Source organism: Cupressus sempervirens, chromosome 2 (assembly GCF_028749045.1).
Source record: "Cupressus sempervirens isolate cs-2001-9-10 chromosome 2, ASM2874904v1, whole genome shotgun sequence".
NCBI classification, from domain to species: Eukaryota; Viridiplantae; Streptophyta; class Pinopsida; order Cupressales; family Cupressaceae; genus Cupressus; species Cupressus sempervirens.
The window spans coordinates 322694521-322706423 of NC_143119.1; the positions used below are offsets into that span (position 1 = coordinate 322694521).

Here is an 11903-nt window from a genome sequence, read left to right on the forward strand (position 1 = left end):
TGTTGTAGACCTATACCCCCACACATACATACAATTAAAAAGCTTAGTACAAATAATTCACATAAAGCTAAGAAACTTTTTTTCCCATATGAAATAAAATAAACTACTTATATTAATATTTAAAAGATAGCATGGTTTTTCATGGGTGACATCCCCATAACATTGATAAAAGAAAACTACTTATATTAATATTTAAAAGATAGGATGGTTTTTCATGGGTGACATCCCCATAACATTGATAATAGATATTTGAGAAACTTACAAATCATTTTTAACAATATTATTAATTTTTTTTCTATCAATTCAACTTTTCGGTTCAGGAGTTTAACATACAGACTGCATCATTTCTCAAATAAAATATACATAAATAAATGAATAAATTGAAATTATTGTAATGAGTATTAATTATCCATCAAGCTAGAGAGAGACTAATAGTGCAGCATTGGCCTATGTATCAGATGCAGGAGGCAGCCTACAAATGCTGAATATATCCCAAAAGATTACAGACTCTGGAGCATTTTAAGGGTCTCATCAACATGCTTTTCTGGCTGAAATTGGTTATTATACACAAGCTGGACCACACCCTTCTTGTCAATAACATAGGTCTCTCTCCCAGGCAAAGACCCAAAAAAGTCCCCTGGAACTCCCCATTCTTTTCTAATCTTGTTTCCTTCATCACTGAGCAATGTGAACGGAAGTCTGTATTTCTTTGCAAAGGCCTGGAAAAGGAAGAGCTCAGCCATTGCCCTGCTTACTCAAGGGAAACAATGTACAAAGAGGAAGAGAAGTGATGATTTCAAAGTTAATGCAGGGCAAACTCACCTTGTGAGATTCAGGGCCATCTCCACTGATTCCAATAACTTCAGCACCGGCCTTTTTGAACTTCTCATAAGAATCCCTGAAAGCACAAGCCTGACCCACAAATAGAAAACACATCAAAACATCTATTTGCATTTCCAAATATGCAGAAGTTGCCTACAAGTGAGATTAATAAGAAGAAAAAATTGTGGGATTCCACCTCTTTAGTACAGCCCGGGCTTTCATCTGCAGGATAAAAGTAGAGCACCACTGGTTTGCCCTTGAACTTAGACAGACTCACCATTCGGCCATCTTGGTCTTTTAGGTTAAACGATGGCGGCACAGATCCTTTGCTTACCTTAGTTTCACAATGCAAAACAGAAGAAAACGGCCAAGGAAAGTAAGATCTAATATTGAAAAACAGAGCTGTTGAACCTGAAAATGAAGATTGAAAGAATTACATCCTACCTTAGCAGCATAAACTATCATTCGCTTTGACTGAGATCTTGTAAGCAGAGGCCGAGCTGGTGTTGAACTGATTTTAGTCCCAAATTGGTGAGAAGTGGCAGATGAAAGTGATGTGCCGAATGTGCAGGATTCTAATCCGCTGGGCTTCATGTAAGCCGTGGGGGCGGCATTGAATGGTAGTACAGATTTTGAGAGAGAAAGCGATGATATTGCCATAACTAAGGCAAACAGAGAGGAACTCGTTCTGTTGGGAACTTGAAATGAGGCGCAGAACTAGTGTGAGGAAAGAAACCAACGGGGGAGTTTCCGCTTCCTCAGGGGAAGTAGATAGATAGGCGCCTGCGTGGCAGCTTTTTGACCTCACCCATGTCTGCTTTTACACCGGCTCGCAAACAAAATCCTCAAAATCACCGCATTTATGGGGATTTGCCTACCACTCAAACTTTGTAGTCGCCTGGTATCACGGGAGTATAGGCAAGGTGGGATGTTCTCCTCTTTTAAGTCAAGCCCGCTCCAAACTGTTTGTGTTTTACTTTATTAGTCTGTTTTGTGTTTTACTTTATTAGTTCCTGCCTTTGCCAGTAACTATTGTTTTCATTTAATCCATTTTATTATTAGTTGCACCAATCATATTTTAATTTGGTTTAAATCTTTGTTATACTTACAAATTCTACTAATTTCATTGCAATTAAAAAATTAGAATATTATTATTTATTTGAAGTTTGATTGGGCGTGAACCAAAAAGACAATGGAAAAATTAATTTCAGTGTTGAAAAAATTAGTAAAATTAGACATCGCCTTTTACACATCATTGAATAAGCGATAGAGTGGATGTACCATTGTCAGATTTATGATAATGCGTCTGATAGACTCTTAATTTGAATTTAATGCTCATTGAGTTGGATGCTTTCCTGTATTTTTTCCCCTCACCTTGTTTCCATTTTACTTATTCTATTTTCTGTGAGCTTGTAAGGTTTATCGTTTCCATTTCACTTATTCTATTTTATGTGAGCTTGCAAGGTTTACTTTGTCTGTCTGAATGCATTTGGGGAAAATATACAGGACAAGAGCTACGAGAGGAGGCACAACATTGCAGATTGTCCAGTTGTTGATGGTACGCTATGCCTTTTTGCCCTTTTTATGATTTTTATTTGGTAGTGAATGTAAATGGAGAGGACTTTGAATTTATGGCTTTGAATTTCTGTTGATCGTACGCTATGCCTTCTTGCCCCTTTTATGATTTATTTTTGGTAGTGAATGTAAATGGAGAGGGCTTTGAATTTATGTTTTTACCATGATGGTTCTATTAAAATTTTTTGTTTGGAGATTACATCTTACTAATGTGCAAGGAACCCAAAAGGAACTGAGCTATTTCTTAGAACGGTTTATTCAATATGGTCAAAGGCCTTTACTCTTGAAAGTATTTACACCTACTTTGTGCCAATATTTCTTTTTGTGCTCTGGACGGTGCTGCTTTTTTCATTTGTGAGGAGTTGTGAAAAAGAAAATGTGCCGCCTACAGAGAAGCCTCCTGCTACGGAATCGTCGAATTTCCCCTATTTACCATTAGCGATCCTCATTCCGTATTACTTACTTTCATTGTTCCTCTCTTTTTACGCATATTTTCCTTTGCTTATGTCATATAGGCTACTTGTTATTTAAAAGATTTTTTGGTCAAAATTTGAATACCCACATGAGAATTTTACTGCTTCTATTCTTCTCAATCCGTGACGTATTGCTTTGAATTGAACCATCATGAGTTTTTATCCTTGTTGGTGTTAGTCCTCCTTTACGGGCTGTGCAAATTTTCTAACCATTTTATTGACTGAAGGGCTTGCTTTAGTTACCTGTTGAGCATTTGTGGCTTCTAAAAAAATCAATACCCACAAGAAAATTTCATTGATTTAGGGCTTGTGTGTAATGCCCCGCCAAGGGATCCAAAGAATTAACCTAGAATTTTGCTAAGTTTGGTAGCATTTTTTTTTTAAAACATGAAAGAAAATACCACATATAACTTAAGCACCATAACGGAAGCAATAGCAATGTTCATAACATACATAACGGATTACATTCTTTAAGGATCCCTTAACGTTAAATTACATCCAAACAACTAACATTATTGAATCCATCTAATATAACAACCACATGAAATAATAATGATAAGTCCAATGTTTATATATTACATTTCTAAATGCTCCATCATCCACTGCATAGGCCACAGGGTATGAAAAGCTTAAAAGAATATACATATGTGGAATAAGGTACATCATCCTATTCTAATCCATGATACATCAAAGTAAAGATAATCACATGTTACACATGATACATCATCATAGAAGATATAAACATCCATCATAAAGATCAAACATAATAAACTAAGTGCACGATTCCTCCCAACCGTTAATAGCATCATTAGACCATCGTGGGTCCTAGTCATCCCTCCGTGCGTAACATTCCAAATCACCGAAGAGATCATGTGTATTAACATAGTAGGAATGTCACTCCTATCATATACTACATCACATGCAGAAAGTAATCTAACAAGCAAATATAAGCATAAGATAACATCATCTAACATATGCTAATCATTAATGAAAGGATACATATCCACCATCATGAAGGACGCATCAGCCACAATGTCTCAATGAATCTCAAATGATAAGAGTGGAAAAACACTACCACCTGACCGCGTGGTACCTAAGTGGTCCATTCCCACCGTACTGAGGAGATAATCTCAAGTCCCAAACAGGCTATCCAAAACACATAGCATAATTATCTATAAGTCCAGGAATCCTAAAAGTATACTAACTCAAAGGTTCCAATCACAAAACCAACATCTAATTCCCAGAGGCACACAAAGACATGTAGGAACCTACTATGCAAGCGGAAAAGTGTCATCACATATATCATGTACAAGTTACCCTAGTAGTTAGCTAAACTCCACAGGTCCATATTGATCCTCATGCAGCCACTAGTATCCTCTCATACTAACGAGGCATACTATGGAATGCAAGGTCACAACCATGCGTTTTCTCTACTCCCATCCTAGTCTATACAAGCACTCGAGGCATGGGCGAGAACAAAACAATTATCTTTTTAGGTTCATTTAGTTAGTATTAGGTGTGAATGTTTTCACTTTTTAACCAACTTACAATGAGTTACCCTGGCAGCCTCTTAGGGCCACGGCCCCCATTGCAAGCCACTTCCCGACACTACATGCAAATAACCTACCCTAAGCTCATGGAATCATAAATCTCAAAATCACAAAAGATAATCCATAATAAAATTATCAAATATGCATAAAAGCATCAAATCTCCATGAGCAAGCATCCATAGAAAATCATGATCACAACAATTCTCTATTGGCAACTGAAGCATCACTGATAATCAAAAGTATCCATTGGTTCTCAATAACCAAAATATATCTCAATCATACTGATCAAAGACTCCAAAATGGTTGAGTCAAAACATGTCACAACATGACATCATAAAATAACATTTTAGCCCCATCATGGTGACTGGAAAAATAACCAAGGATAACTGATCGATGAACCAAAAATGATTGGGTCAAGTATCTCATACATAAGAAACTCAACTATAAAAATCAATAATTACAAACATTACATAGAGCATTCCATCACATAACCATGGTTGGGTTTATAAAGATGAGGCTTAAAACATCATCATGACATCACAATCACATAACCCCCAAGCCTCTAGTAGACATCCTATAATTGGTCAACACTAGCCAACCCAAAACTCAAAACAATAACATAAAGAATACACAATGTAAACACATGTTTTGGTTTTGCTAAATTTACATACTTGAATTTAAATGTGGAGGTTTCAGTTTACGTTTTTCAATTTAGATATCAAGTGGAGAAATTTCACGTTTTACCTAACCCACGTATTTGTTTGATAGATAAAAGTTTCTCCCCAAAACCATTAGACTTAATTTTCTAATTGATCTAATAATATTTGGTTTATAAAAACTTTGTTGAAAAATGACATTTTCAATGAACCAATATTATCAACAAAATTTGCATAATTCAAAACTTTGACTTATAACTCGTTCTAATAATTAACCTTAATTAAAATAAATTTAATTAAGTTAATTATTAATATCTCTTCATTTTAGTAATAATTGTTAAATTATTACTCATATTTTTAAATCATTTATCTTTTACAGATTGATCCATCTATACAAATCATTTTAAATAAAATATTTATCTATAACTATTATATATATATATATATATATATATATATATATATATATATATATATATATATATATACATGTAAATATGTAAAAATATATATATGTATATATATATATGTATACGTATATATATATATATATGTATATATATGTATACATATATATATATATATACGTATATATATATATACATATATATATATATACCTATATATATATATATACATACATACACACACACACACACATATATATATATACATATATATATTTTTACATATTTACATATATATACATATATATATATATATATACATATATATATATATATATATATATACATATATATATATATATATATATATATATATATATATATATATCAAAAATACATATATTATAATATACAATAATATCATTTTATAAAAATGAAATATAAAAATCAAATTAAGCATATTGATTGCCATCCCCAACGTCCATTTAAAACAAAACATATATAAATATAATCCCCCCCCCCAGCCACGGTACGCAGTACCTGCGGCTGCAGGCACTGCACCAACAGTGGGGGTACAGTGTACCCCTATCGTCGCAGTCCTGTGACGGCAGGCCTCTGCGACTCGCAGGGGTATGATACCATACGTACCGAAAATAATTCGCAGTGTATACTAATTTTTAAATAACATTTTTAATAAAACGTTTTCCCATTGATGCGATTTGCAATTCAAAATTGAAATAAAGTTTCATCACTGCGATTTATAAAATATGATTATTCAATATGTGTGTGTGTGTGTGTGTGTGTGTGTGTGTGTGTGTATGCAGATACGAAAATATTAACATTTATATTTTACAATGAGCATATACACAATCTATTTAAAGATTACAATTTTCAGAATTTTCCTATAAGCTATTTGATCTTTAAATTTACCCAATAGTTTTCTAATGGATTTGGCTACAATTTAAACCCTAGCCCTGTGTTCTCTTCAGATCTATGCATATAAAGATTCTCAAATAAATTTTAACTACCCATATTGAGAATGCATACAATTAAAATAGGAAAAACCTTAGAAGACATATGGAAGACACGAAGAAGACAGGGAATGCAAGATGCGAAAATAGCATAAGTAAAATCACAAGAATCTACCTGGATTCTAATGCTAATTCGCTCTTCCTCAGAAAACTCGCAGAGCAAGCTCCTCCTTTCTTAAAAATTCTCGAGTCCTCCAACGCTCCAAATGCTCTCCAAACGCTATGTCTAAGCTTCTAGGAATGCCTGAATATAAAGAGCTCTTAAGAAACACCTAGAATGTTTCTAGAAACAGCTAGAAGGTGTCATCAACTAAGCATATGGTTTTTCCAACCTTCTAGATGAGTCATGAGGTTATAGACACCATGTGCTTAACTGATGCACTAACCCCCGTGTTGTTGACATATGAGAAATAGAAAGGTGCGTTAACTCCTAGACAAGATTATAACTCCAATTTACTTTTTATATAATTTCTATTTAAATTTTTATAACTTTTATTTTTTATTTTTATTACTTTTATTATTATTATTTATTTATTACTTTATTATTATTTTATAATTATTATTAATTTTAATTTCTAATTTTCTTTTATTTAATTCTTAATTAATACTTATTTAATTAATTATAATCAAAATATCAAAGATCATGATATTATATTAATTTTCTCAAATAATTAATTTATTAATTAAATCTATTTATTAAGACTTAATTAATAAAAAATTCACCATAGACCTCCAAGATAAAATATGAAAACCCATCATATAGCAATTCACACAAAATCAGTCTGAAGGGTTAAAAATCACAAAATATGTCCTCCAACACATTCGGTGGGTAAAATATCCAGATACTTGTCCTACCTCACTAGGACAAACGGTTTAAGGGTTTGGGATATGGACTTGAGAATTTATCTCCCTTCTCTTATCATTGAGATAATGTAATAGGGTACGCTCATCCTGGCAATTCAGAGAAGTCGATACCCGGTACTTGCAACTTGCATAAAACTCATGCATGTACATACAATATATATAATGCTAAGCTAAATAGGCAATGGTAGGAAGTGGTGCATTGTGTAGATCCTGACTAGCAGGTGACTACGACTACCTTCCTTAACCATATCAGAAATGCCTTACAATATGAAAACACACACACCATACACATGCAAGTATGGGGTAAGTATCCATAATAAAACAAATGAGATAATAAACCATCTAACTAATCATCAACAATAACTGAAAGCAATGTAATGATCATCATGCATACATGAAATGTAAAGTCTAAATGATCTCATCATATACCAACTAAATCCATAACATAATGTCTGATAGTCTCAAAACAATACCACTAATCCATCAACATAAAGCTAGTCTAACATAGTCTGATAATAACAACAACAATATGTCTAGAAAAGATGTGAACGAGGGCAGGCACTACATCCACCCCCTCTTGGATTAGGCTTACTCTTGGAAGCCTACAAACAGGTAGGGATATAACTCCCATACTCTAGCTGCATCCTCCCATGTAGCTGAAGAATCATCAGTAGGGTCCCATTGGACCCTTACCTACTCGATGGTTCGACCCCTGAGGGTCAACTCCTGCTGCTCCAAAAAATGAACCGGCTCCAAATCTAGCTGCCCGTCCTCTACCTACAACGTATTCCAATCAAGAACATGTACAATATTAGGAATATACTGCCGAAGTACTGAAATATGGAAAACATTGTGAATGCGAGCTAGGCTGGGTAGTAGAGCAAGGCGGTAAGCAACCGAGCCAATCCTCTCTAGAATCTCGAATGGTCCCACAAAGTGAGGTTCTAGCTTAGAACCCTTTCCATATCGGATCGGACTCTTTCGCGGACGCACTCTCAAGAAAACCTTATCTCCCACAACAAACTACTTATGAGCATCAACATACTTCTTCTACCTATCTTGTGCCGTAGTCAAGTGCTCACGGATCCACACTACCTATTGCTCCATATCACGAAGCATCTAAGGACCCAACAAGATGCGATCCTCAAGACTATCCCAACTCAATGGTGTACGAAAAAGACGTCCATATAATGCCTGAAATGGTGCCATGCCAATAGAACTACGATACCCATTGTTGTAAGCAAACTCCACTAGGTAGAGATAGTCTTACCAATGTGTCTGCCTATCCATCACGTACATCTGTAGCATATCTTCCAAAACTTGATTCACCCTCTCTGTCTGACCATCAGTCTCTAGATGATATCCCGAATTGAAGTTTAATTGGGCTCCAAGCTCATGCTGCAACGATGTCCAAAATGTGGATGTGAATACAGGATCTCTGTCAAAAATGATCTTTCTAAGAATACCATGTAATCTCACAATATCACACATGAAGACATTGGCTACAGAAGCTGCTGTGTAGGAAGACCTGATTGGTGGAAAATGTGCCACCTTAGTCAGCCGATCAATGATGACCATGATAGCATCATGACGATGAACAGTCATAGGTAATCCTATTATGAAATCCATGTAGATGATATCCCACTTCCAAGAAGGAATGAGATTTGACTGCAAAAGTCCAACCGGGTGCTGGTGTTTTGCCTTGACTCTCTGACACTCAAGACACCTAGCCACAAAATTAGCAATGTCTCACTTCATCCCAAACCAAAAGAACAAACGTCTCAAATCAGCATGCATCTTCGTGACACCTGGATGTGCTGAGTAAGGTGTACGATGGGCCTCTGCTAAAATCAAGGTGCGAAGCTCATCAAGTAATGGCACATAAATCCTCCCCAAATGTCTTAAAAGACCATCTAATTCTCGAACATAACCTACAAACTTACCTTCCAAAGGTCTTCCTAAATCTATCTCTCTGTACACTTCTTGAGACCAAGAATCTGTAGGAAGTGCCTGAAGAATCCGACTCCTCAACTCCACACTAAGAGTCATAGATGATACCACATGTCTCCTATGACTCAAAGCATCTACCACCACATTCTCCTTTCCCTAAATGTACTTAACCTCAAAATCATACTCGCATAGAAATTCCATCCATCGCCTCTGGTGAGCATTCAAATTAGGCTGAGTGAAAATGTACTGAAGACTGCAATGATCACTATGTAGCTCAAATCTGTGCCCCAACAAGAAATGTCTCCACCTTGTCAAAGCATGAACTACTGCTGCTAACTCAAGATCATGCGTAGGATAATTTAGCTCGTGATCCTTGAGCTTGCATAATTCATATGCAATCACCTGTCCATTCTGCATCAACACTGCCCCAATCCCTTCAAGAGAAGCATCTGTACACACCATGAAATCACCTTCTGGATCAAGTATGACTAAAATCAATGCACTAGTCAAAAGCTGCTTGAGCCTCTAAAATGCTTGCTCACATTTTTTCGTCCACACGAACTTCTTTCCTTTCCTCTGAAGAGAAGTAATAGGATGTGCTATCCTAGAGAAGTTTTGGACAAATTTGCGATAATAACCAACTAGACCCATGAAACTAAGAATCTTTGACACATTAGTCACTGTAGGCCAATCTATTATCACCTGAATCTTTGTAGGATCCACTGAAATACCATTGCCTGAAATGACATGCCCGAAATACTGAATCTCCGATTTGAAGAATTCACACTTAGCTACATTGGCATAAAGTTGATTGTCCCTCAAACACTGTAATACCAACCACAGGTGTTCCTCATGCTCCTTTTGAGTCTTAGAATATATCAATATGTCATCAAGAAATACAAGTACAAACCTGTCCAAATAAGATCGAAACACACCATTCATCAAACTCATGAAAATTGATGGAGCATTAGTCAACCCAAAAGGTACCACTGTAAACTCATAATGCCCATAGCGAGTTCGAAAAGCGGTCTTGTGAATGTCTGCTTCCTTAATGCGAAGCTGGTGGTATCCAGATTCAAGGTCAATCTTGGAAAATACTATAGCTCCCTTGATCTAATCAAATAAGTCATCAATCCTAGGCAGAGGATACCTGTTCTTAATAGTCACCTTATTCAACTATCTGTAATCAATACAAAGGTGCAAAAAACCATCTTTTTTCTTCACAAAGAGCACTGGAGCTCCCCATGGTGATACACTAGGTTGAATGCTCCCTTTGGCAAAAAGTTCCTCTAGCTGAAGACGTAACTCACCCAATTCCTATGAAGTCATATGATAAGGAGCTTTAGAGATAGGCTTCGCTCCAAGAATCAAATCAATACTAAAATCAATGTCCCTCTTCGAAGGCATGCCTGGAACCTCACTTGAAAAGACATCTACGTACTCCTGTAAAATCGGGTGATCTAAAGTCTTCCTCATAGAATCTTCCTCATCAAGATCATTTACCATAATAGCAAATATCTGACATCCCTTACGAAAACTTCGCTTCAATTGCATTTCAGAAACCATCCACAAATATATAGGCCTTGGTATCCCAACTATCTTCACATCATTTCTTTGGTCATCTTGGCACAAAATAATCTTCTTCCTGCAATCTATACTAGCTCTATGAGATCCAAGCTAGTCCATGCCTAAAACCACATCATAAGAACCAAGGGATATGACTCGAAGATCCACTATAATATCAAATATTCCTAAGCTAAGCCCACACTTATGAACTACAGAGTCTGTGGAGACCTTAATGCCTGAGGCTAGTTCCACTTGCCAACCTTGAACTTGCTTCATCGCATCCAGCTTACACTTAGAAACTATAGATGGTGAAATAAATGAATCTGTAACTCCTGAATCAAACAATACTGAAAGAGATATACCTCAAATAGCACTTGTGGTCTCAACCACTGTCCCTTGATGATCTGCTTGATGGTGATCTACTGTTGCAAATACTCTATGAGCTCTACCTGCATCACCAACTGTAGGCTCTAAAACTGTAGGACTAGGTCTTTAAAAATGAGGTGCTCGCTATGGACATTGAGCTGCATAATGTCCAATCTGACCACATGAAAAACATTATGTATTTCTACTAGATCCTTTACCCATAGGTGGTACATTTGATTGTTGACGACTATTCCTGCTAACAAAAGACTGGCTACTCTGAGCTGGCTGATTGGGCTGATTTTGCTTATTGTGTTGAGCATTGCAGTTGTTCTTGGAGTTAGAACCTTTGCCACCACCTTGGGCCTAAGAATTCAATCCCTTCTGTTGTTGTGTCTGCTGAGACTGTTGTTGATATTGTTTCCCCTTAGAGAAAGAAGGCTTCTTGTTACCACCTGAATTGTAGTTGCCTTTAGATCCTGATGCTGTTGGCGCTCCTACAAAACCTCCTTGACCAAGGTTGACACTTTTCTCAACAAGGATAGCTCGACATACTGCATCCTTGAGGGTTTTTGGCTCAAATACCTTGACATCCCCAATTATACGGTTATTCAAACCCCTAATAAAATGCTGTGTCAATTGAGCT

At 36.0% G+C, this 11903-nt stretch overlaps 1 protein-coding gene across 1 annotated transcript; it reads right to left on the minus strand.

Annotated features, from left to right (window-relative positions):
• Positions 1-360: 360 nt before the first annotated feature.
• On the minus strand, positions 361-1562 carry PRXQ (Thioredoxin superfamily protein). The gene is made up of 4 exons (XM_089813584.1): positions 1267-1562; positions 1019-1156; positions 823-912; positions 361-719 (listed from the first exon to the last, which is right to left on the minus strand). Exons 1-4 carry the CDS (start codon positions 1480-1482, stop codon positions 501-503), a joined length of 663 nt encoding a protein of 220 aa, XP_089669710.1. The 5' UTR covers positions 1483-1562; the 3' UTR covers positions 361-500.
• Between the last annotated feature and the right edge of the window lie 10341 nt (positions 1563-11903).

Excerpts from the sequence above, each read along its gene's own strand:
- PRXQ (XM_089813584.1), bottom strand. The coding sequence starts at position 1,482 with ATGGCAATATCATCGCTTTCTCTCTCAAAATCTGTACTACCATTCAAT. Across the intron at positions 1,157-1,266 it reads TGATAGTTTATGCTGCTAAG|GTAAGCAAAGGATCTGTGCC; the intron begins GTAGGATGTAAT and ends TGTGAAACTAAG. Across the intron at positions 720-822 it reads ATGGCCCTGAATCTCACAAG|GCCTTTGCAAAGAAATACAG; the intron begins GTGAGTTTGCCC and ends TTCCTTTTCCAG.